A 27,910-nucleotide genomic window follows, 5' to 3' on the forward strand; every position below is an offset into this window, starting at 1 on the left:
GCCTAAAAATTTAGCTTGTTTTTATTTGTTCTTTAAGATATTATTTACTGCTACTACTAGCAACTCACTGCAGCACCAAACTGCCATAAACCAACATAGCTACACATGATACTCCTTCATCTTTATCTATTCAAAGTCCCCCTCTTTCTTCCTCCAAGAACATTCAATTTCCCTTAAATTTTTCTTTATGACATCTTTCCACCCTGACTGCAGACAGGCTGCTTTTCGTTTAGCCCTAGACGGTTGGCCAAAAAGGATAATCTTTGGCAATCTGTCATCCTTCATCTGCAGAATGGGCCCTAGCCATCTCAACATTTCTCACATTATAGCTCTAGAAAGCAGGATTGGACCACACTTTTCACAAAGCCTAATGTTTGAAATTTGATCAGTCAGCTGGATACCCAAAACAATCTTTAGACAATTTCTCTGGAAAATATCTAGCAAATCTTTGTCCATTTCTTGAAGTACCCACACCATTTAGGGATGATATGCTTTTTACTTGGCCCTAGATGGCTGACCAACTGGGACAATCTTTGACAATCTGTCATCTTTATTCTGCAAAAGTGTCTTAGTCATCTGAACCTTTCTCTCATTACAATTTCTCTGGAAAATATCTAGAAAATCTTCCTCTGTCTTTCAGAATGCCCACACTGCAGGAAAATACTTCACCACTGTCATCACTGTAGCTTCCAGTATTCTAACCTTGGTTTGTTAGCTTATCACCTATATACATATGTATATATATATATATATATATATATATATATATATATATATATATATATATATATATATATATATATAATACCACCATTGCCATCTGGTGTTACCCAGCAAAGTCATAAAGTTAATGATAAAAAGCTAAGCAAAATATAAGTCAAATTATTTTTTAAATTTCTATTTACTTCTGCTTTATTTTTGGCCAATTTAGTTTGTAAATAAAGACTATTTTAGAATCAATAAAAAAATATATATATCTGTGAAATTATTTTGGGTACCTGCCTGACAGACTGCATTTTAAACACTAAGCTGTAAAAAGAATGTGGTTCAATCCCACTTTCTAGGGCTATAATGAGATGAAGTTTGAGTAGCTAGGACAGAAGAAGGATGGCAGACAGCCGGAGATTGTCCTTGTCAGCCAACCATTTATGGCCAAACGAAAAACAAGTCTTCCTCGAATGGGGTGGAGGAAGTCATATGGAAAGATTTACAGGAAATTGGAACTTCCTGAGAGGGCATAAAGAAGGACGCTTTGAATAGATTGGAATTGAGGATAAGCTTGCGTAGCTGTGTTGGACTTAGGTGGGTTGGTGCTGCAGTGAGTTGTTAATAGTAGTTTTAGTATATTTAATAACTTGAGACAAGAGAATTTGTCATTTTCTAATACATTTCATGTTTGATTCAGATAAACTTGACCTTGCATTGAAATCCAACTTATATTAAAATCGAATTTAGCTTTCTTGGAATGTGTCTAGTTCTGCAGGGTTGCTGTTGCTAGTAGTTTCAATTCCTGTTAAGTTTGTGCGAAAAGTTTCCTCTCGTAATTGGTTCCCAAGACTATTTGCACCAGTTCTGAATTATGTTTTTCACTTGGTTCTGTACTGCAAACTGTAGGAGCATTGGTTCACTGCTTAAATCTAATATTGAAAGGTTATGATATCCCACCAACCTTTTAGCCTAGAAATATAGGCTAAGGTTTTTCTTTAGCCTGGTCATGGCCTGGCTTTCCCATAGAATCAGTCCACATCTAACGAATGCCACGGTTGGTTCTTTTTGTAATTTGCAGTAAAAATAGTAGATTAAAATGGACCGTTCCTTTTTTTTTTTTTTACAAAGTACATCAACCTCATTAGGTAAACTGTTGTTTGTATTCAGTTAATAAAAGGTTTGTGGCTATCATGATCCTGCTTGTTTCTATTTTGCTTCAACTGGGAATGCTTCAATGTTTTAAGTAATTTTTATTTTTCCCTCTTTAATTTCTGTTCTTGCTGCTGAGTCTGCCTTTTTCTCATGGTTGGTTTATTTTATAATTAGTGTAATTTTTGCTGTAGATTTTCCTATTATTAGGTGCTAATTTAGTTTTGCAAGTCCCAGCACTGAATTATGTTCCGACCATTGTTGTTATGCATAAATACATCAGCCAAAGCTGGTTCCTATCTACTATGTATGTATTTCTATCTATTATCTCTCTATTTCCTCTTCTTAGTCTTTCCTCAATCTAAATTTAGAAAGAAATTAAACTCCCATTCTCATAGAATTAATCCTATTTTTCATAATTATATCAAATTTAAAAAGAACTACTTTTGCAAATTAGGAGAAAACTTTTGCCAAATTTGCCAAACCTACCCTGTCATTCTTAAGAAATCTTATTTAAATTATTACCACTTATTGTCATACAGACTACTGATGCATAGTAATTTAATTATTTTGTTCTTAAATGCTATCATCTTGGTCAAGACTTTGTGATCAAAGGCCTTACTTTTATAATTTACTTGGTTGCAGTCAATTGTAAATGGAATAAGTGCCAAAGCTAAAGCCTCAATTTTTGTAGCCACTATAAAGAAAAGGGTTATAATCTCTTCCATTAATAAGAAAAGACTTCGATAATCTATTCTCCAAACTACTTACCAGTATCGGCTGTAGGCCTCATAATAGGAGGGGACAAGGTATACCACAGGGATGTATAAATATAAAATAAACGGAATTTGATGTTAAATGTTAGAAAAACTGGGGGGAAGGTGCCCCCCCCCACCCAGGCCTAGAACCGCCACTGCACTTACTTTTCAGGCTTGGAAGAGATGAGTTTGGCATGGCAAAAAACACTTAAGAGAATAATTGTGTAATTCATTAATAAGCTTAGAATCCTTTTTCTTCAGAAAAATAAGATTTTAATAGTGTAAAGACAAGCCTATTGTCTACATAATGTCTGGAACTAATCTCATTTGTTAAGGAAAGGGGGTTCAATTCCTTCTTTGCTTATGCAAAATTTTCACCTACTCTTTGCCATCCTTCCTATTAAATGGTGGCTCTACATGGGATGATTCTGTCTTGCAAGTCACTGTATAATTGCTATATTCGGGCACAAATTCACGCATCTTTCGCTCCTCTCCCCCTCATATTAGCCCTGCCACCTTTCTGGCCCTTATTTACTTTTGATTAGAACAAAACAATTGATAAAAAACAGTTAATCAAATTCAAAAATCAACGGACTCGGTCCGTTGTGTTTAGCAATCCGGACTGTGTTTTATGAGTGTGCAAAATATCTGTTAAGCCCCCCCCCCTCTGGTGAAGAAACTAATAGGTATCTACACACGTTATAGACTGGACGATCCCTTGATAATCTTGATCTGGAGGGAAAGGTTCTTTAATTCGTAAGACTTCACGCATAGTATGTACGGAGCAACAGCCAGCATTTTGTAAATTAAATTTCGAATTTTAGTCCATGCTGGCGAATTCTCTCTCGAATAGTTATGTTTTTTTTTGTTTTTTTTTCCAGCTTGATCGTGAATATTTATTATACATTTGGTTATTTTATTTATCATTTTGTCATCACTTCTCTTTTTTGGGGGGAGGGATGTCTTTTTTATGTACATAATCTCGCCCTTGCTTTCTGCTATTGTTATTTTTCTTTTTTGATCTTTTTAGCTAGTGATATATTAATTTAAGTTGTTTGTACATTATCCGTGTCTGCTGCTTTCTTTCATTTTGCTTTACTCTATTTTTACTTCACCTTACTTCACTTTACTTCACTTTATTTTATTTACTCTATTTGTTACTGTCTTTGTACTTTTAAAGAGGGGCTAAATCATTCATATTCACCTCTGCAGTCATGGGTTTAATACATGACCAGGTTCAATAGATTTAACCTTGTCCATTCGTTAATGTGAGCCCCTTCAAGTACTTTTTTTTTGTAAAAACTTTGATTCAAAAACTACTTGTAACAATATCCTTCATATACTTTTTAAAATAATATATTTTATTGGGTCAGTTAACTTGCTGAAAATACTTCATTGCATGGGAAATCTCTTCGTCTCTAGGTTTCTGAACTGCATTTCTTGTGAGGTTAAAACAACTTGTAAAGCTTTTATAAGCAGATGCTTTCAATTTCTTTTCAGTCTGTTTGTAAAAATCAAATGTTTGATTTTTTTGGGTAAGTGTTATTATTGATATATAACTATGAATGTTTTTAGTAAAACAGAATTTGTGACAAATCAATGATATATTTTTTGTTTGTTTTAGATTAGTAATTATTTAAAGCGAGCGGACACAGAGAAGTTAAAAGCCGTTTTTGAAAAGGTAAGTAGATTTTTCTTTAAGTGTATCTATACCTGTACTATGGTTATTCACGTTGGTAGGGGGGGGGGGGTAAGATTGATTAATATCATGGTCCTTTTCAAAATTTTAAAAAAATTATATCATTAAGCATTATTGTTCCGTTGAATCCATGTAATAGTTTCTATTTCTAGATCACTTTCGATTGGAAATCTTTTCGCCAATCTGAAAACTTGATTAAAAATTTCGGGTTATGATGGGCCACGATTTGCTTTTGAGTTAGATTGCGATTGCTTTTACTGCAGCAACCATGATGGGAGACTACAATCCTCCAGTGAAGGGTTTCAACGATGGCGATTTCAGTGGTGCATGTTACGTTTCCATCCCATGTCGACTTTGGAAATAGCACCAAAAATTTTCATTTTTGGTATAATATGGCCTCTTAATCTGACGCTACCAAGACAAATTAGCTTGTAGATATGGCTGTTAGCTTTCAAATGAGCTTCTGATATTCTCAGCAGTGATGTGATAGTAATGAAGAAAAATTGAACCCATGCAGAATTATGGCACTTGGTATTTACCAAGTGACAAATAGCGATCGCAAATTCTGTCAGTCTGTTTGTCCCGATTTTGCTAGTTTAGGCACTTCTAGATAAGCTAGGACGGTGAAATTTGGCAGACTTATCAAATTAAATTATAAATAGTCGTTTCCCCGATTTGACCATCTGGTGGGGGGGGGGAGTGGGGGGTGATTCATTCAAAAAAATCGAAAGGGTGTTTGGATCTTAATGAAACTTGATATTTAGAAGGATACCTTGTCTCAGAGCTCTTGTTGCAAATCCCAACCGGATCCGGTGACATTGGAAGGAGTTGGAGGGGGAAACCTAAAATCTTGGAAAACGCTTAGAGTGGAGGGATCGGGATGAAACTTGGTGGACAAAATAAGCACAAGTCCTAGATACGGGATTGGCATAACCCGAACGGATCCGCTCTCTCTGCAGGAGTTGGGGGGTGGGGTTAATTCCGAAAAATTAGAAAAAATGGAGTATTTTTAGCCTACGAAGGAGTGATAGGATCTTAATGAAATTTCATATTTAGAAGGACCTCGTAACTCAGATCTCTTATTTTAAATCCCGACCGGACCCAGTGTCATTGGGGGTGTGGGGGCAAGGGGAACCAGAAATCGGAGAGCAGGATGAAACTTGGTGGGAAGAATAAGCATAAGTCCAAGATACGTGACTGACATAACCAGACCGGATCCGCTCTCTCTGTGGGGTTTGGGGGTGGGGGTGGGGGAGGGGCTAATTAGGAAAAATTAGAAAAAATGAGGTTTGTGTAATTACGAACGGGTGATCAGATCTTAATGAAATTTGATGTTTAGAAAAATCTTGTCCTTCAGAGTTCTTATTTTAAATCCTGACCAGTTCCGGTGTCATTGGGGGGGAGTTGGAGGGGGAAACCGGAAAACGTGAAAATTGAGGTATCTTTATCTTACGAATGGGTCATCGGATCTTGATGAAACTTGATATATATAAAGATCTTATGTTTCAGATACTCCATTTTCAATTCGAATCGGATCCAGGGACATGGGGGTTAGAGGGCGGAAACAGAATTCTTGGAAACCGGTAACCTTGGGAAACGCTTAGAGTGGAGAAATCGGGATGAAACTTGAAGGGAAGAATAAGCACAGGTTCTAGATACGTGATTGATATAATTGGAACGGATCCGCTCTCTTTGGGGGAGTTGGGGAGGAATTTCCAGTGCTTTGGAAAATTATGTGCTTCTGGACGTGCTAGGACGATGAAAATTGGTAGGCGTGTCAGGGACCAGCACAAATTGACTTGAGAACAGTCGTTTCCCTGATTCTACCATCTGGAGGGCTGGAGGGAGAGGAAAAATAGAAAAAAAGGTATTTTTGACTTACGAATTGGTGATCGGATCTTAATGAAATTTGATGTTTAGAAGGACCTCATGTCTCAGAGCTCTTATTTAAATCCCGACCGTATCTGGTGATATTGGGGGAGTTGGAGGGGGAAATGGGAAATCTGGGAAAACGCTTAGAGTGGAGAGATCAGGATGAAACTTGGTGGGAAGAATAAGCACAAGTCTTAGATACGTGATTGACATAACCGGACTGAGTCCGCTTTCTTTGGGGGAGTTGGGGAGGGATTTCCAGTGCTTTGGAAAATTCGGTGCTTCTGGACGTGCTAGGACGATGAAAATTGGTAGGCGTGTCAGGGACCAGCACAAATTGACTTGAGAACAGTCGTTTCCCTGATTCTACCATCTGGAGGGCTGGAGGGAGAGGAAAAAATAGAAAAAAAGGTATTTTTGACTTACGAATTGGTGATCGGATCTTAATGAAATTTTATGTTTAGAAGGACCTCGTGTCTCAGAGCTCTTATTTAAATCCCGACCTATCTGGTGATATTGGGGGAGTTGGAGGGGGAAATGGGAAATCTGGGAAAACGCTTAGAGTGGAGAGATCAGGATGAAACTTGGTGGGAAGAATAAGCACAAGTCCTAGATACGTGATTGACATAACCGGACTGAGTCCGCTCTCTTTGGGGGAGTTAGGGGGTTTCCAGTGCTTTGGCGAGTTTGGTGCTTCTGGACGTGCTAGGACGATGAATATTGGTAGGCGTGTCAGGGACCTGCACAAATTGACTTGATAAAGTTGCTATCCCCAATTCGACCATCTGGGTGGCTGAAGGGAGAGGAAAAACTAGAAAAAAGTGGTATTTTTAACTTACGACTGGGTGATCGGGTCTTGATGAATTTTGATATTTAGAAGGAATTCGTGTCTCAGAGCTCTTATTTTAAATCCCGACTGGCATTAAGCCTCTGATTTTCGTTTCAAATCAATCGATTGATTCTTAGAATTTTGCTAGAGCTCATAGTCCAGGACTTTTAGGGTTTGACCCGGACAAAATTGCAATATAAACAAAAATGGTACCAAAATGATCAGAAAAAAATTCTGTACAACATACTAAAAGTCCCCATAAATCCGAGTGGGGCGAGTACCCGAAAAACAGGGGAAAAGGGGGAAAATGGGAAAAATGCCGAACATGCCCAGAAAATAGTTTAAAGTGAGTTTTCTGGGGTTTTCACATACGCTGATTGCGAAATTGACATCTAAAATTCAGTATAGAAAAAGAGTACTACGGAAAACGGGGGAACAGGGGAAAGAGGGGAGAAAAGAGAAGAATACAGGGTTGGGGTAGAAAGCGGTTTGAAAGATATTTTCTGGGGTATTCCTATCTGGTGATTACTAAATTGAGAAATAAAATGATATAAAAAAATCGATTAACATAAAACGGGGAAATGGGGGGGAGGGGAAAAGGGAAATATACAGGGTAGGGGTAGAAAGCATGTGGAAATGTGTTTTCTGGGGTTTTTCTATCTGCTGATCACGAAACTGACCCCTAAAATGAAGAAAAGAAAACGAGAACCATGAAAACCGAACAAAACTGGAGGAAACAACGGAAAAGGGGAAGGGAGGCCTGACTCCTGAGTCAGCTGCTAATGGCTAATAAGTAGGTCTATGGACAAAATAACTCGCTTAAGTATCAAACTTGTACTTTCTTGAATCACAGACATTTCTTACAACCATTTGAATTACTAAACATAAAGAAAACAACCGCTTGGCAGTTATATATAAAATGGCTATTATATGTAAAATTTGCACTTTCGAAGGCAGTATAGTTGACTTGAAAAACACAGCATTGATATCACTAGTCGAGCTCCTCGTCTTCGACAATCTCGTTGTCCCTGTTCAAACAGTTGATACCCTGACATTCTCCGCACGCGAACGTACACGCTAATCCATTTTTTCTTGCAGCTGCATCGCGAGTTCTCGCAGCCTGTCTTACAGTTGCATCTCACGACATTCAAAAGAGTCTGAGGTGCGGGCAACAAATGGGTCATCACAGGTGAGTATTTATGGTCTCTGAGGACCCAACCCCAGTCAGCCGGGTCGAGGTCAGCTGGTTCCCCTTTCCAACGGGATACCTGGAGGCGCACTCGCTGGGAGTGGAATGAAGCTGCAGCTTCGGTTGGCGGAAGCCTTTCAGGCTTAACAAACGCCGTAGTATTAGACGAAGAAACTTTTTCCAAGAAAATTCGATGTCGCAGCTTAGTGAGATCTTCGTTTGGTCGTGCTTTATACAAGCTGAGGAGAAGATATTCACCCGCTTTCACAATTTCATCTTTGGACGATGATTCATCCAGAAACACTTTGCATTTTTTTCTGAACACTTCGCTCTTCTTCAAAAGAGGTAGCAAAGCTTGCTTTCCAAGTCCGAAAACTCGTGAGGTCGTGTCACATCCCAAGAGTGCGTGCCCTACCAAAAGCAGCCTGGATACTTCTCCCATTTTTTTTTGCACTTCGTTGAGGGACCAGAACCGTGTTATCGCTTCTTTTGCGTTCGTTGACGATTCGAAGTAAAGTGTTTTTGCATTAGGCGGGAGGTGATACAAGAGTAGAATCAGAAGGTCAGTGTCGTTGCCAAGAACTATTGTTTCAGAGTTTTCTGCTTTCGTTACGGCAGTCTTCACGATTAGATAGTCAGCATCGTCCTTCGCATGGACGACTTCAAATCCTTTGGCTGTGAGTTTTTCCCCGATGTAGCTTATAATTCGCTGTTTGTTCTGAGAGTTGCTCAAAAACTCTTCCTTCTTTTTCTGGAGCTTCATCCCTAAACTGAAATCGATCACTTGATGCTGACTTCCCTTACACCGTCGGTTGTGCGTAGCATCTTTCGTGGTTGGACCAGCGCTGTATCCATCGAAGACAACAGTAGGGGAGGTACAGCGTCGAGTAACGAAACTAACATAGCTGTCACAGATTGAATCATAAGTATCACCAATCTTCCAAGGTACTTGCAGAAGCAGCCAACCTCCGTCAACTACAGTGACACGATCTGACACTGGCAGGTGGTGAATCGAGTCCGTGTTCGCTTCTTTCCATATTGCTTTCGCTAGTGCAGGTTTGTCTGGCTGACGCATTATGCCAGGATTCTCAAACAAAGCGGGCGGATAACTGCACAGTTCGTAACGTAGAGTTTCTGCCATGTCATTTTCAGATGTATGGTCTGCAGTCGAAAGACGTTGAAAAAGCAGTGCAGGATCGATATGCAAAATCTCGCCATCTATCCTAATGTTCCCATCGGATGCCAGTGTAACGACTTTGACTTTCTTCCTGAATGAAAAACTTTCGACGGATTGGCCATCCATGCGCTGGAGGATCAGGCTTAGTACTGAATGAAGAGTTGCCGATACGCAAAATTATGCTTGACTTAAAAAAAAATCTCGTCGTACCTTGATTTATCCTGCTACCATGTCACATGTGTAAGCATCCACGCAGACTGGGGACTATTGGATCCGCTAGATGTCATTCCGTCAGGATAGGTTTTGTCGTCGGCACTGGAACTCCGCGGTGACTAGTCTACCTTGCTTCTCTTACTGGATGTCGAATTAGAACAGGATTATGTTGATTATTTTTGCCTTTTCCGAACCTATGGGGTAGCCGAACCTCTATAGATCTCCTGTATTTGTTCTCGAACTTTGTTTTAGATGTCAATTTTATAATCAGCAGATAGAAAAACCCTAGAAAACACATTTCCACATGCTTTCTACCCCTACCCTGTATATTTTTCTTTTTCCCCTCCCTCCCCCCCCATTTCCCCGTTTTATGTTAATCGAGTTTTGTATATCATTTTATATCTCAATTTCATAATCACCAGATAGGAATACCCCAGAAAATATCTTCCAAACCGCTTTCTACCCCTACCCTGTATTCTTCTCTTTTCTCCCCTCTTTCCCCTGTTCCCCCGTTTTCCGTAGTACTCTTTTTCTGTACTGAATTTTAGATGTCAATTTCGTAATCAGCGTATGTGAAAACCCCAGAAAACTCACTTTAAACTATTTTCTGGGCATGTTCGGCATTTTTCCCATTTTCCCCCCGCATTTCCCCCTTTTCCCCTGTTTTTCGGGTACTCGCCCCACTCGGATTTATGGGGACTTTAAATATGTTGTACAGAATTTTTTTCTGATCATTTTGGTACCATTTTCGTTTATATTGCAATTTTGTCCGGGTTCGACCCTTTTTTGAGCTAAAAGTCCTGGACTATCATGGCATATGGGCTCTTGGCCCTTCCAACCTCGTCACAAGTGCCATATGAGCTCTTAGCTCTTGTTTAAGATGCTCATGACAACAATCGCAGCTCATGACTTTCAACGATTGTGCTTTCAATGGTGTACTTTTATTTTGACTTGACCATATGCTTGAGTGGTTTCCAGCTCTTATTAAATTCTCAAAAATTCGTTTTCAAAATTACAAATTATTAGTCGTTTGGATCTTAGTAATGTTTATTAATTCTGAATTAGTATTTATTGAGAAATGTTTGCATTAGACATATACCTAGAACATGTAGTTTTAAACTTTCTGTTACTATGGACTATTGTTTGCTCTTTACTAGGTTGCAGGTATTGTTACAACCACGATTTTTCCCTTATATGATCCTTCTAAACCTTTATAGTGTCGTAAGGCTCAAAATAGGCTAGAATACAGTCAGTCATTTGACCAATGATGTATCTAGGGGGAGGGGGGCAACCGAATTAGATATCCCTCCTCCTGCCAAAATTTTGGACCGACTCGTAAAAACGTAACAAGAAGGCTTATAAACAATTTCGTACTGCGATTTTTGAATCTTTATGCACACCCTCCTCAAAAAAGAGAGAATTTGACCCCCCCCAAAAAAAACTAATAAATCCTTGAAACATCCTGACATCTGACATTATTATAAATGGAAATTGAAGCCAAATTATCATTCTGTTGATAAAGAATTTTGTAATCTCATTAGTTATTAATTGATACATCCTTATTCCTTTTTCTTCGTTATAATCTTTGCATTGAGTTATACATTTGATTGAAATTTTATTATAAACAATAGGTAAAAGGCTCTTTTGTATTAAGCGGTTATTTTCTAACGGACCGTGACCCTTATTCAATAGATTCACACCCCCTATGGGCCCCACTCTCTGAAAAAAAACGGGGTATTTCGGTTAGCTGTTGAACAAACGTGACGTGCTTTATTAACCCATTTTCAGGTCATTTAACTTAAAATTTAATCCTGAATATATATCTAACTGTTATTGACGAATGAAATTAACTTGTATTTATATTAGCTAATTGTTTTACGATAGACACTTGGCTTAGAGGCCGAAGGCCTCGACCGAGATCTGTTGATTTTCGTAAAATTTCGTAAAATATTATACTGGAAGTGTAATTTTTCCCCCTTCCGACCCAGGTACTGAGTCAATGATTTGTTTATGTTTTTTTTTTTTTTTTAATCCATGGACCACTGTTGGTTAGTTATAGTATACAGTAGCATCTTTTTCTATTATAGTATGCTTCAACTGTCAAAAATGGGGAAAAGTATATGACAACGACTGATTTTATTAGAGGCTTTCTTGGACTTTATCAGCATCTAAACTACAATACAGATGCTGTTCGTGTGATTGGATCGGTTGCTGATACTAGTAAAGATGGGTAAGTGTGTTTTTTTTCTAGATTTAGTACAAAAAACTGCAGATTATGTCTAATCATGGCCCTATCCAGGTCATTTTAGTGGTTTGAACACGCTCCTCTTCTTCCTGAAGTATAAATTACAGGAACATTCGCACTCATTGGTTTTTTGGGACCTAAGATAAATCTCTCATAGGTAAACCCCATCTCTCTCAAAGTCAAATCCCACGCACGGGACTTGATGTCACCCATTTTGTCAAAATGTTGAATACGGTATTTGACGATCCTATAGTCTTCCAAACTCCTAGAGTTTGGAAAAATTGGAAGGTAGGTCTGTAAACCAAGATTAGGATATTGGAAGCTACAGTGATGACAGTGGTCAAATATGATTCTGAAGTATGGGTGCTCTAAAAAGCGAATGAAGATTTGCTAGGTGTTTTCCAAAGGAATTGCCTACGAATTATTCTGTGTACCTGGCTAACTGACCGTATTTTAAACAGTAGACTGCACGGAAAGTGTGGTTCAATCATTGTTTCCAGGTCTATAATGAGAGAAAGATTGAGATAGCTAGGGCGCGTTCTGCGGATGAAGGATGTCAAATTGCTGAAGATTGTTATTTTTGACTAACCGTCTAGGGCTAAATGGAAAGCAGGTCGTCCGCGGTTAGGATGTGGGTTTGTCATAAAGAAAGATTTAAGGGAAGTGGAAACTTCTTGGGAGGGTGTGAAGAGGGGGTTTTGAATAGATTGGGATGAAGGAGCAGCGTGGGTAGCTGTTTAGCCTCAGGCGGCTTGGTGCTGCGGTTATATGTTAGTAGTAGTAGTAGTAGAGTCTACGACACGCATTGAGAAGATTAGAAAGAAAATTGTAAGTTTTTGCTTGTTTTATGATATTTTGCATATCAAAATTGAAGTCAACAGGAACGTAATGCTGAAGCTAGCCTGTAAGTTAGATTTCCGAGGGAGAGGGGATTAGAAAATTAGAAAACTGAAATTTAGCATATAGCGTAATAAATTTGAATATTATGCATACATGTTACACATAAAAATATTTTGAGATGTTACTGATACTTCTCCGCGTATCTGTCTCCTTCTAGGAGCTTAGTGCAGAAGGATAGAATCAGTGCGAAGACATGAAGGTTAGAACCTTTGAGAAAACCTGTCGTTATTCTTATTGCTCTTTTTTCTACAGTTTAGCTAACTACTGCTTCATAAACATTCTTTTGTCAACAAATTTGAGATGATATATATTTTACTTAACCACCTCAAAGAGTTTTATAACGTGTTTCGGCAGTGGGTTTTTGTGGTCTAGATACAGGGGACCTAAAATGATGGTGCAACCCGAAAAATACATTAGTGATCAGGATTACGTACACGTTTTACGGATCTGATGTAATACTTTATTATTGCCAACTACCCTTTGCGATTCTACGTCGCGAAATTCTCGAGATTAGCAACACGCTCGAATTAATATGACCCTATCCTACTATTCCTTCCACTGCTATTAACATATAACTGCAAAAACAAGTCGCGGGGCCAACCCATATATATATATATATATATATATATATATATATATATATATATATATATATATATATATGTCACTGTGAATGTCTGAAATTCCTTTTTCTCTGTCTGGGTTCAATTAGCTTGTCGAATCAGATTTTTCAGTCTTATGCAGGCTTTGATCGTAAAAGTTAGGTTGAATTAGGTTCTAGATCTCACAAGTGGGATAAAAACCTAAACTAACCTAACCTGTCATCATCAAACCTTGCATAAACCTGAAAAAGATGACTGGCAAAACCGACTAAGTCCATAGAAAAAAAAAGGTGTTTCGGGCATTCACCAGTGTAACGCTGACATTCACCAATTTCGGACATTTCGAGACATGTCGATTTTAAATTCTTGGGTCAACCTGCCTAAGACCATTGGTAAGCGTCCCTTGTTTACCTCTCATTCGAAGCAATCTAATGGTCCTATGTCGATTTTAAATTCTTGGGTCAACCTGCCTAAGACCATAGGTAAGCGCCCCTTGTTTACCTCTCATTCGAAGCAATCTAATGGTCCTATGTCGATTTTAAATTCTTGGGTCAACCTGCCTAAGACCATAGGTAAGCGTCCCTTGTTTACCTCTCATTCGAAGCAATCTAATGGTCCTATGTCGATTTTAAATTCTTGGGTCAACCTGCCTAAGACCATAGGTAAGCGTCCCTTGTTTACCTCTCATTCGAAGCAATCTAATGGTCCTATGTCGATTTTAAATTCTTGGGTCAACATGCCTGAAACTCTTGGTAAGTATTTAAATCCAGTTTTCAGTATAAGTCCAACTTACCAATATATTTGACATTCTCCCGATGAACTATCCAATATATTTCCCAACTATAAAATATATTGGAAAACTTTCCATTATAATTTCCTCTAGCAATTATAATGGAAAAATTTCCATTATGATTACAAATCCGAGCGTGAAACCTCTGAAAGAACCGAATATAGTTGACTCTAGTTCGGCATTGTGGAGTGACATGAGAGGTGTAGCACAAGTGGGAGATGGTAACGTTGGCAAGAGGGGGGGGGGGAATTAATGCCAGGTTTTTCTTCTCACTCAATTCGACTGTCTTGGCTTTCTACAATTAGCCATGACTTGATGCCTACAACTATTCCATTTTAATTCAAATTTATATTATACTTCCAACACTTATCTTTTTGTTGTAGGTTAATATCTTTTGTTGAATTTCAAGCGTTTGAAGGTCTATTGTGTGCTCCCGATGCCTTGTATCAAACAACGTTTCAACTTTTCGATGTCGACGGATCTGGATGTGTAACTTTTGGTATGTAGTATTTATTTAGTGCTTTCTTTTTTCATACAGCTCGTGAGATGCATGTGGAAATGTCTGTTATCATCAAAATTTGACGGGCCAATATCATCTCCTAGGTGTTACAATGTATAGGCCTCTCCTCAAAGGTTTTCACTTTTGTTTTGTTTTATTGATTCAATTAAGTTATGTTTTATTTAAAGGGATTAATAGTTATTGATCAGACACGTTCACAGTGTTTGATTTATTTTGTGGAATGGGGGGGGGGGTCAAAGCAATGCAGAACGGGCAAGTCATATGGGAATTATGGAAGAAGTAGTGGAAATCCGGGCCATTAACAAATAATTTTATCGGAAAAGAGGCTAAAAGTCGTCGAACTAAAAGAAACAAGGTGTATTGTAAAATCCAATATTTTAAAGTTGTGAAATGTTGGAGGGGAACCAATACTGGTGGATCCAGGGGGGCCCCTACCTCCCCCAGTATTTTTCGGCGCCTTTATTCCTTTTTATTCTGTTTTTCACTCTTCCAAATTATTGCGTCAATTGAGTTCCATCCTTGCACATTTTATCTGTAAATCAAAACTGCAAATTTTAGGAAGGAAATGCTTGCATTTTCAGGATTGTCCGGAAATGCCAAATTGAGCGAGTTCAATTTGCATACCACTAATCAAGATGTTAAAGAAGTCTTTAAGCTCAGTAATAGATCCTCAAAATCCTGGATTGAATGTTAAATCCTTTTTTGACGTCATAAAATTGTGACACATTTAAGTGACAGGCCAAGTCCACGAGAGAGATTCGTGGTTAGTTCATTAGAAAACTGGTTTTATTTAGACCGCTTTTGAAATTTTTGTAATCGCTTTGCATGTCGCAATGTAAATACAAATTGGTAATTTTAATATTGCATTATTCTTGCTAGGTTATGTATTGAAATATTTGTAAATTTCGGTTAGGCTACTTTACATACACCCCGTTAATGTGCAAATATATAGCCCAGATTATATTATTGTATAAACTTAAGGGTACTTGTATTGAGGAAGCAAACCCTTTCATATACGTGATAATTTCTGTTGGTTTTAAGGTTTGAGGTTGCTCCTTACTTTCAGTTGAAAAACTTGTTGTTTTTATTTAATTACTTACAGATAGTATTTGTTAATATTAAACATGTGGAACAAGTTTTTTTAAAAGAAAAGTAAAGAGCCTCATTGAACTAAAAATGAGTAGAAATAAAGTCAAATAATCCTCTGAGTAAAAACTATGGAGTCTAATAAAAAAAAAATTATAAAATATTTATTCTGTGAAAAGAAAATGTCAATAAAAATGAACAGAAATTAATTAAAAAAACTTTGCTTTTTAGTTCGTTAAGAAATGCGTAGAATAATTTTTGACGCTGAGGGAATTCGATACCGTACAGAATCCGCCTATCTCGTCCATTATAAACCTTTTTAATTTATAACTTTATTAGAGCTTGTATAAACGATCCCAATAAACGGTAGAAAATTTGATGCCAATGCCTACTTTCCTTGACATCTTAGGAAAACCTTGTAACTTCTGTTGCTTTGTCTGGAGATACAGATATTCAGTTTTAGTGAAACTTATATCATTAGAAAATGGGAACTTTATTTTTCTGCTACACGGAGCAGATATTTTTTTCATTCAGGAAAGGCTGGTCCCTGTAAGTGTTCTAACATACTTGCTAGGAAAATCCGACAATACCCTCAAAAGGAATGTAATTTGATCAACTTGGCAGCTCTGCGAGCCCTCTGTGTTGCAATTGAAACACATGGGACAAAGCGATTGAGAGTTTTCAATCGCTTTGATTGAAAACTTTGCCAGCACAATTTCATTGTCTTTTCAATCAAGTTTTATAGTCAATCCACAAATTCTTAATAGGTTTCAATGATAACTAGTTCACTATGAAAATTCGCTAACGAACGCTTTGTCTTTGAGACAGTCAGCCGACGTTGAGGCTCATAAAATGATGTTAATTAAGTATTAATTAAATATGATAATTAAGTATTGAATCCTCCTAATGCAGTATCTTCAGTTTTGAGGCATGATCTTTATTTGTAAATTTTTTGGGTATCTGAGGAAACAATATTAAACTTGATTTTTTGAAATTTTTATTTGTTTATTTTTTCGGGTATGCTTATGACGATAAGTTACTTGTGGAAATTATAACCCTAAATATGCTGGTTGATCTCAGGGTATCTGCGCGTGCTATGCAAGCAAAACTGTTGGTTGTGTGATTTCGTTTGAGACATGAAATGTTGTGTGCATATTTTTTTTTATTCATGGTCTTTGTAGCATTTCTACTTAATAGAGTTCAAGTTACGATAGTTATATTTTCAAAAGATTTGAAATATCGGCATCTTTTGTATATAAATTTTATCTATTTGGGTAGCATGTCTAATGTCACTGGCTAATCTCTGCTTCTCAAAACATCCAGATTTTTTAGCTTCTCCTACAATTGCTTACTTACGGAATATATATTTGCCATTTACAGAAATAATTTTATTTGTAAATTCGACAATTTTATCGTAATAACCATCGCCCTTCCCCCTAGCTGAGATGAAATGCCTCCTTACCTCTACATATATTGTAAAAAAAAAAATCAGGCCTACATTGTAGACACAAAGGAAGGATTCTGTTGTAACGAGATAGATCGGAAACTTAAGCGAAAATGTGGAATGCGTTAGATATATCACACCAAAAGGTTTTTCTCCAGTTTGAATTCTTCGATTGCCAGATGAACTGGAACTTGAAGTAAAACTTATGTTGCATATCCCACATTCAGAAAGATTTTCACCAGTATTAGTTGTTCGGTTAAGACATAAATCGGAACTGAAAGCAAAACGTTTCTTGCATATATCACATTCGGAACTTCTTTCTTCAGTTTGAGTTTTGATGATTAGGTAACCTGGAATTTATAGTCAAATGTTTCTTGCACACATCACATTTGAAAGAAGAAGATAGAGTTAAAGGTACTTATCCTGGTATAAAATCTGGAGCAGACATGGAAACCAGGGCTAGAGGGAAAGTTATGTAAATCGTACACCTCTGTCTGACAGTGTAATGCCCTATTTTCCATAATATTATATCTGTTTCACGAATAGCGAGTATATTCTCCAGAACATTTGGAGGGCGTACCCACATCCAGAATGCATGTCCACCATGTAGCGCGTGCCAAGCTTGGTGGAAGTGTGCCAAACATGTTGGAAAGTGTGCCAAGCGAGGTAGAAACTACCCCGTGCGTGGTGGAACTGTGTGGCAGACGTGGTCTTTTGAGATGTACACCAGGTGACGGAAAGTCAGTGTCACATTGGGAAAGTTAATATGTAATTCTATGCTTGTGAAAATAAAGATTTGCCTGGGAAAAATCACAATGAAATTGAATATTCGCGCTTGGTTGCGGTATTCTCAAATCTTGGAATGAATCAGCGGTTTATACATTCATATGACATTCTGTTCTATTATCATGACGAAAACGCAAAAAAAATAAATAAAATGTAATATTCAATTACATGTAAGCTATAATATTAAGCTATCTTTTCCACATTTGGTCTCTTCGGAATAAAATTCCGGCTGTGTTCGAGCTTGTCAGAATCCCCCTCCTCTCAAGGAAGAAATTATACTGAATCAATTAAGGACCGTCAATGGTTTTCAACATTCTAATGCCAAACTTACCTCCAAAAAGTTCTTCAAAACTTTCCATTTATTATTATTCTTTCCACAAAGTTTGAGTTTAATGTGTCTTAGCAACCTGATAGTTAAAAAAAAAAACGAGAACACCCTAAAAATGTCATCCAATTGGATTATATTTATATTTCAATTAAATTTGGATTAACAGGTATACTTACGAGCATTTTTCCATTTTCTAGAAAACTTTGCCGAGGTTCTTAAACAGACCGATATTCATCAGCGGATACCATTTGACTTAGACAACGAATTTATCAAGGTTTATTTTGGAAAGGACAGGAAAAGGAAAATAAACTATTCAGAATTCAGCCATTTTCTACATGTAAGTTTATCTACCACGGATTTTGGGAAATTAAAATGTGGCATTGTCCGAGAGGTCGCTTTCTCTTTCTCAGAAATCATTTACACCAGGTGATGTGTGCCATGCTTGGCGGAACTTTGCAAAGCGTGGCGGAACCGTGCTGCAGGCGTTCTGAGATATTGATCAGGTGGTGGGAAGTCGGTGGCCACTCGGCATTGCCACTCCCCTGCCATTAACGATTGATATTGATGCAAAAAAAAACAACAACATCTATTTATAGCCCATTTTGATAAAGACATGATTGAGTTAAAGATAATATTGTAGGAATGCTGAAATCTGAAATGTATACTTGTAAATTTAGAAATTGATTCCAAAGAGCGTTGAAATTGATTAAAGAATAGGTGGAAGTTAACTGGTTTATGACCTTAGCTTTATAACACATTATACAGCTATAATAATAGCATTTCAGATCTCGAGTAAGTGTGCAAAATCACAAAACTATTTAACTTTAGGTAAGGGCTAATTCTGAAGTCTCACTTTTGATTAGAAAAGTTATCAAAACCTGATACTTAGTGGAAATTCCCGAGGAAAAGTTAAGTTAGTTGAATTCTGTGGCGTTTTGTAAAAAGGACCTAAGTCCACTTTTTTCCGAAAATGAATTAAGCATATGGTTTGAAAGACCTCGAAGAAGTCTATAGATAGGTCTATTCAAAATGACCGTATCTTTTATTCTAACTGAGTTATAAATTGTTCCAAAAAAGCGTAAGTTCCTTATCTTCTAACTTAACGAACAATTCAGCTTCAAAAAGTTATCTAGGAATCAGTTTTTGAAGTTTCAAATTTCTTAAATTCTAATTAGTAAGATAGATTTTTATTTATTTTTTTGCCTTCAGTTTTCTCTCCTGTAAAATTAGGGAAAGTGGACTTAAACTCTTTTTGCAAAACGCCAGGGAATTTGGCCTATCCTGCTCTTAATTTATGTGTAAATATTTGTTTTAATTTTGAACTACCCAACTAAATATCAGATGATCTATTCATTGTCCATCTGACCAAAGGATGATTTTTCTCTTACATCTTGATCAGTATCAATTCAATTTTGTATTTTTGAATCATCAATAATGATAATTATAATATAATTACATTATCAGCTCAAATTAATATCAATTTGAATTACTTTCAATACAAGTGGTCTAAGTTCTATTCCACAAACAATTAGTTTAACTGTTGTTTCGTCAAAAAAATATATATTTTTGACGGAACACCTTAAATTGAGTATCCTTTTGTCGGCCCACACTGCCTTTCTATGAAATACGTACTTTGAAAAATAATGAAGTTTGCCATTGAACTCTCTCCAAAAAAAATCTAGTGAATAACCCTAGTGAATATGTAATTACATTATTATTATAATATAATTACATTATCAATTCAAATTAATATCAATTTAAATTACTTTCAATACAAGTGGTCTAAGTTCCATTCCACAAACTTTTAGTTTAACTGTTGTTTCGTCAAAAAAACATTTTTTCGACGGAACACCTTAAATTAGGTATCCTTTTGTCAGACCACACTGCCTTTCTATGAAATACATACTTTGAAAAATAATGAACTTTATCATTGAACTCTCTCCGAAAAAAAGTCAGGTGAATAACCCAGAAGTTTGTTATTTTGTGAATGACCCGAAAGTTAATTATTTGTTTTATTTAAATATGTTAGTTTCAATTTTAATACTTTAATATTTCTACTGATGACGTTCGCTGTATATATGATCGAAATATCCAGACTGTTGTACCTGTTTTCATTGTCTAAATAATTTGATTTATCCCTATTTAAACTTTTATTTGTTCGTAAAAAATAATGGTGCTTGATGCAAAAAATAAGATATTTTTGGGAAAATTGAGGGAAACCTAGTGATATGTTAATATTTTGTTTCATTCTCCCAGAAGTATTACTTCTTTTTAATTCATTTTGTTGACAATACACTTTTGCCACTAATTGCACTGGTTCTGGTTCAAATTGTATTTATTTTATGTCCCTCTTTTTTATTTCCAGGACTTTAACCAGCAATATGCAATTGTAGCATTCAAAAGATATGACCCCGAAGGAAGTGGAAGTATCTCAGTCTTGGAGTTTAATGACATTTGCTTATCGATCAAGAATCATCTGCTTACTAAAGCCGTTCAAGATAACCTCGTTGCGGTAAGATTTGGATCCTTTTTTGTACCTAAAATTGTAGGCCGTATCCAGGGAGAAAAGGGGCACCGGGTTCAAGCCCCCCCCCCCGAAAAATTTTTCTGACTCGCAAAACATAACAAAAATGAATATAAACAAATTTGGAAGCATTTTTTAAAGTTTTTCTTTATACACCCCCCCCCTAACAAAAATACTGGATACCCCCTTGTTGATTCCGTTGTCTTATGTTGCCTAACACGCCAAGTGAAATGCCACTTTTCAGCTGAAAAGATGTCAAAAGCTTAAAACCTTAATTTTTTGGAATAGTTAGATACAGGCTGCAAGACCCTAGGCAAGGCAGTGTTTTTCCCTAAAACTATTCGAAAAAAATATATCCGAAAAAAAATTGGGGGGCCTGCTTTCCCTTAAAATGTAAAAAAAATACGCACAAATGTATGTATGTATTGGATTAAGGACTCTTCTGGACTATTGCGGCATTTGTGTTATCTGTGCAGTGTTTTGCTACAGGTGAGTTGAAACTCTGGGTCCCAGGGTTGCCACCACGGTCAGTTCCTAAAGTGCAACAATTGCCTAAATGTGTGTGCTGCACAGCCATTTTTTCGGTGCTATAGTCAACAACCCATACCCCCTTGGATATGGCCTTGGCTGACTCATTAGGAATGGAAATATGGTCCTCGGTATTTAGTGTCTGATTTTAGTTCTAGAATCATTGATTTGTTTTGACTTGAAGTAGATATGAAGTTTCTATTAAAGATTTATATTTTTTTTTCATTTACTAAGGTGAAATCGTTTCCATCCTTACATAGCCGTCTTCGAACCCCACCCCCCTCTCCCCCCCAAAAAAAATGTGTCCAACTCGTAAAAACATTAAAAAATGCATATAAACAAATTTTGATGCGTTTTTTTAAGTTTATTATGTACCCCCCCCCCCTCCACCGAACAAAATCCTGGATACGCCCTTGGTTCAGAGATGAAAATCAACGATTTTAATATTTTCATCTTGACAATTTTTTTCCTTGGATATTTTGGTACTTGTATGATAAACCCACTAGCGCTCAAGTTTTCCATTCATTGACGCATTATATATCCTTTTTTTTTCGTTAGTTTCTTTCAGCTTAGCGTGAGACAAGACAAAAGAAGTGACAGAATAGATGGAAAATATATAATTTGGGCCATATATTTGTAAATGGGGAGGGGTCAAAGTATTTGGACAGTGTGAGGTTAGAAAGCAATTCATACCACATAATATGCTGAATAATTGTACATAACACAATAGGGATGCAGACCTACTATAATTTACCCCCCCCTCCTCCTTATGTGCAAATATATAGCCCAAATTTGTTTCTAAAGTATAAAATTTGTATCTTACTTTGATATTTCATTAGGACTGAGCGTCAGAGAAACATTATTATGTGTTGGATTAGAAGAATGCTAGGTAGTAGGTATATAATACAAGTACCTTTTTTTTTTGTCCTTGAATATATTTTTTTATTTATTCTTTTGTTTTGAAGTCCTTGGTACTTCAAATTGGTACAAAAAAAAACAAAGCAAAAAAACGGACTTACAGATGTCAAATTTGTGGAACTACCACCAGATTAGCATGTAACCTTCTGTTACATGGTGAGTAGCGAGTCAAAATTGATAAATGTCATAGGTTCTTATAATGCTGCTTAAAGTGTTCTTTCTTTAATTGGATACTCAACCTGATGTAGCTTTTTGTCCTTTAATAATTTACAGGTTAAAAAAAATGTGTTATTTTTAATTTCTGCAAATAAATATCTTCAAATTCAAGAACTGTACAAGAGACGGTAGCCTACTTTTGATGTAATGTCCTACTTTTTGATGTTCAGGTTCCGGTGTAGCTGGTTATTTGGTTTGGGACAGGGGTCAGTAGCGTGACTCTGTAAGCTCAACCAGAGTCGACCCAGATCTAAGTGGGTATCTAGAGAGATTTGAGGAAGGTAAACAAGAAGGGCTTGCGAAAGCACAGGATGGTTGGCTCTCAACCCCCCATTGCACTTTCTGGCTGAAGGGCCAGGAAACGGAAATCAGCACCGCCGTTCTTTACCACAAATGCAACATGGAAAAATAGCTTGATTTGAACCCTCTCTTTCACAAATAAATATAGGGTCATTTCGTAATTTCTTAGCATTAAGATAGATTTGTTAGCTTAAGTTTCTTATAATTTAACTTACAAAAAATGCTCAAATATTTTAAATATGTTATGAGCAATTAGCGCTTTCTTTATTCTACCAAATTATTTGCCTGTCTGACTATTTCTTTAGTATGCATGATATTTTTACTTTCTCCCTATATTCTCATGTATCTTGGCTAGGTTATATTTTTGTGATTTATATTATTTGACATGTTATATGAATCATTCTTTTACGATTTCTAAGAATGTTTGTGCTGGATAAGGGTGCGACTCTAGGATTTTAGAAAACAGAAATTTGAACAGCTTTCTTTAAATTCAAAGCACTTCTCGTTTTTAAATAAAAATTAATTTTGGTTTCCGTCTATAACGCTAAATTTAAGTGCTCTTCGAGAAAATAATTATTGGTTTCGATAATTTGTATGTTACTCTAGCTAAACGTTGGCTTTGTGAATGTTTCCTCCTTGTTTTTCGATGACCTAATGATGACTAAATGAATCTAAATAATGACTTTCTTCTTTTTTGTGGTTTATTTTAGGCAGCTCGAAAAGCGGCAGATGGAGGCAATAAAGTATCTTTCCCGTTTTTTTCTGCCTTCCTCACCCTTCTAGAAAACATGGAACTGGTGAAAAAAATATATTTAAATTCCACTGGAGGCCTACAAACGGCTGAAGTAACTAAAGGTATCGAAATTGCTTGTATCTTATGAAAACAGGGACATTAGTATATTGCATGCGTACTGACAAGGGTGGGGATAAGGGGAACTGGTGTTCCTTTACAAGTTGGCCCCCACAAAACTAATGGAATTTTATTAAACTAACCAATGTAATAAAGTTTCCATCCTGGGATATTTATCGGGTACACAGGGGAGGAGGAAGGGGCTTGTGAATAGGAGGCAAATATCGAACTAGGACGTAACAAGGGGAGAGCCATTGGCAATTAAGTGGACTTTTAAGTATTACTGCCAGGGAAAGAATAATTGGGAAAAAATTTGTTATGTTTTTATGGCAAGCAGAATTTGGCTATTCTAAATATGAGAAAAAAAGAAGGATAAGGGAGTGGGGGATGTTACTTGATTTTCAGGTAAATCTTATTGGGGAGTAGGTCGGGTATCTCTACCTGGTTGTGTGGATTTTCAGGTAATGGAATTGGCTGGGTTAACTTACATACCAATAATGATTGAATTTGGAAAAGGACAGTCCGTCAAAAATTGGAATATGAATATTGAAAAATTGAAATGTCGGATATAATGAATATTGAATAATGAATTTGAATATTGAATTTCATGGTTGCGATAAAGGCTAATAATCAGATTTATCATCGAGTGTTTAAGATTTGATGAGGATATTGAACCAAAACTGAAAATAGTACTAGCAGAAGATACAAGGCTGGATATAGTCGTTAAGAACAGTAAAGCGGTGGTGAGATAAAGGGATATGGCAGGATCAGTTGATTTTCTTGGGTGGGATTTTGCATGAGATAAGGGGTAATTATAAAGGAAATTATAAAGGTAGTTATAAAGGAAAAGAGGTGAATAATGTAGCGGTTTTATTTACTTGGGCTGCAAATCTATAACTTTTGGAAGGTGGAATGACCAGGTGCAACTGGTAAGTTGAAAAGGCCAGAAGGGTTCACGGGAATTATTGACGAGCCCCTGTAAGCATCTAGAACCAGCAGAGATTAAGCTGTATAAGATAATTTTGAGACCAAAATAGTGTCATTTTATGCTATTGTGCGGACGTTTGGGGATTTGAAGAAAGGGTAAAAAATAGAAAAATTACATTTAGGACATTTGTGTAGATTATTAGGCTTAAATGGGAAATTCAATAGTTTTGTGTAAAGTCTATCTAGGTTTGTATTAATTAAGGATAAAAACACTGGTTAGAAGGAAAGATATTGGGGAAATGTTATTACCATACTAAATGAGAGGCCCTCTAAATGAGACAGCTTATTTGAAATTGTTACAGGATAAAAGGAGAAGTTCATGGTATCGCAGGCAAGATTAATTTTGATTGGCTGGGGGTTATAAGGTATTTGGAATGGAGGGACGGGAATAAAAGTGAAGATGGAGTAATGTAGCAAAATTAGTAAAGGGGGCTTTAGAGGACCAGGAAATTCAGAAATGGCCGTGTAAACTCACAGCTTCGACGTCCCGAGTTTACATTCAGTGGGTAGAAGTCTGGGATTATGATATTTATTTTAAAGCTGGTTTGTATGGTAGTAATATTAAGCGGTATATATCAAGGAGGGGTACTTTGTTATTATTTGGAAAAAAAAAATATTTAGGGATGGATGTTCTGCTTATGTTCTACATGTGGAGAATTTGATGAGGATATGCTTCACTTTATCACCTTTTTTCCCAAATTACTAGATCTAAGGAAATATTGATTTTCAAATAAAGTAGGGTCACGTGAGCGGTAGGTTTCAGTAGAGGGTTCAAATTATTTTGTGATTATAAAAACATTGCAAAATTCTATTGGGAATTATCAAATTGGGAATGAAATATAGGAGAAAAATTCATAGGGAAAGGGAGGGGCGAAAACTTGAAAAATTGTTGTATATATGTAAGTTTTTTTTTCGTATGAGTTTTTTTTCTGTGTGTTGTCACAGGCCTGTGGCTTTTTTTGTATAATAAATGTCTATTTATCTAATCTATCTATATCCACTAATCAAACGATTTAGACCATTCACCTCTTTAAGCTGATAAATTTGTCTAGAAACTTGTTGTTTCTGGAATTTTTAATTTTGAATCATCATTTATTACGATGTAGTGGTTGCGTAACTAGATTCGTAAAGACCTGGAATCAACCATGAGAAACGCTGTGGTAGAGCAAGGTCTGCATTCAGAAGTTGAATTTTTGGTACCAAAGTTGAAAGTGCTACTGTGGAATCCTCAAGTTCTCCTGACCAAGCTTTGTTGCAAACAAATCTCCACTGAGAAATTAAAACCACCTGCTAATCCTAATGCACCTCCAGAGTTCAGAGTTGAAGGACCGTCGAGTCTTGAGGATCTTGAAAACTAGCATGCGAGGAAGTATACAAAGACGAGCTCCAAGTCGAAAGAAAGCGGCTTCGTGAGCTCATATTTGCTTCTAAATACCAAACCGTTTGAATTCTAGGAATTTATCTAATTATTTCCTAATTATTTTCTAATAATTTATCCAATTATTTTCTAAGAATACGGAGACTATTTTGGCATTGAATTGAACTCTCTGAGGCGTCTGGTATCCCTCAAACCAACAGAGAGAAGAGTGCCACCCAAGGTCATATCCAGGGGGATGACCCCCCCCCCCTGAAATGTTTATCTGACTCGTAAAAATGTAATAAAATGGATATAAACGAATTTTTATGTTTTTTTTTTAGGTTCTGTGATAGGCTTAATCCGATAGTGTTATTTTCAATAAGACTTTATTACTTTTAGGGGTTGTTTTCGCTTTTTTCTGAAAACAAGGCAAATTTTTTTCAGGCTCGTAACCATCGATAGGTAAACTTAATTATACTTATATATTTGAGAGTTTCGGTTACTGTTGAGCCGGAGATTTCTAAGTCGAAAGAAGGCGACTTCTTGAGCTCGTAATCGCTACTCTTGAATCGCTACCGCTTGAATTCTTGGAATTATCCAACAATACATGTGTGCCTAACATAATGATCATGCTGCGAATGTTTTTTACTACTGGAATAAATATAGCCAGCTGCGAGAGAAGTTTTTCAAAGTTGAAACTAATTGAGAATCATCTCCAATCAAGTATGAGCCAGCTTAGGCTGACAAGCCATCTCCAATTGACAAATTGACAAGATATCTCCAATCAAGTAAGAGGCAGCTTAGGTTGACAAGCCATCTCCAATTGACAATTGACAAATTGACATATCCAATCAAGTATGAGCCAGCTTAGGTTGACAAGCCATCTCCGATTGACAATTGACAAATTGACAAGACATCTCCAATCAAGTATGAGCCAGCTTAGGTTGACAAGCCATCTCCAATCGACAATTGATAAATTGACAAGACATCTCCAATCAAGTATGAGCCAGCTTAGGTTGACAAGTCATCTCCAATTGACAATTGACAAGACATCTCCAATCAAGTATGAGCCAGCTTAGGTTGACAGGCCATCTCCAATCGACAATTGACAAATTGACAAGACATCTCCAATCAAGTATGAGCCAGCTTAGGTTGGCAAGCCTAGCTTTGCTCTCCATAGAGCAGGAAATAATCAATGAAATCGATTTTTGAAGTCGCTATTAAGGAATTTGCCTCCTTAAAAAATTCTTAGACTTTTAGCCTTTGCTACTGCTGAGAGCTTAAGGATTTTGTGATATGAAGCTAAATACGCTTGAAGGATTTGAATTTACGAACACCTAACAACAGCTCCCAAACACATACTTAATAACCACTTACACTTGTCCCACACTATTTGACATACTAATTCGTATGTCCGACCAAAATACCCGCCTTCCCACATCCCACACACTCCGTCCGAGCATTTGATATCTACAATTCCAACCGTCAAGAGAGAAGAAGACGCAAGTAGCAGCCAAGGCTGACGATAGAGAATTTGCCCCCGAGACCGTGGCCCCACACTCAGTGAGTCACAATGTTTTCATTCCAGAGCATGATGGACGTAATCCAGTCATTTATTATATTTATTATTTTTGTGAATTATTGTTTCACTCTGTTTTAAGTTCTATGTACACAAAAAATCTGTACAGACTATTAAGGTTCATTTTATCCACAGTATTTTCTAAAATAGTCCGTTTTAAGGCATGAAAGGGGGGGTGGGGGTGGTGCTATTCATTGAACTCAGTAAGGGGGTGGTACTTTTAGAGTTTGTCCCAGTGGTACCAGTGCCAATTATGACACTAGGATGTAGAGATTAAGAAAAGAATGTTTGATAATCTTGATATTTCAAAGGGCTAATTGTATAGAAATTACGGAAGAACCCTCGAAAATTTGTTA

General features: G+C 36.8%; 1 protein-coding gene across 1 annotated transcript in view; it reads left to right on the forward strand.

Moving 5' to 3' along the window:
- LOC136035851 (calcium-binding mitochondrial carrier protein Aralar1-like) overlaps positions 1-27,910 on the forward strand; it is a 104,443-nt gene that overhangs the window by 27,908 nt on the left and 48,625 nt on the right. Inside the window, exons 4-9 of the mRNA XM_065717810.1 lie at positions 4,240-4,296; positions 11,682-11,824; positions 14,515-14,630; positions 18,493-18,632; positions 20,661-20,807; positions 23,492-23,636. Coding sequence (XP_065573882.1) covers positions 4,240-4,296; positions 11,682-11,824; positions 14,515-14,630; positions 18,493-18,632; positions 20,661-20,807; positions 23,492-23,636 — 748 coding nt within the window. The remainder of the gene's footprint in view (positions 1-4,239; positions 4,297-11,681; positions 11,825-14,514; positions 14,631-18,492; positions 18,633-20,660; positions 20,808-23,491; positions 23,637-27,910) is intronic.

This window comes from Artemia franciscana, chromosome 14 (genome assembly GCF_032884065.1).
Source record: "Artemia franciscana chromosome 14, ASM3288406v1, whole genome shotgun sequence".
NCBI classification, from domain to species: Eukaryota; Metazoa; Arthropoda; class Branchiopoda; order Anostraca; family Artemiidae; genus Artemia; species Artemia franciscana.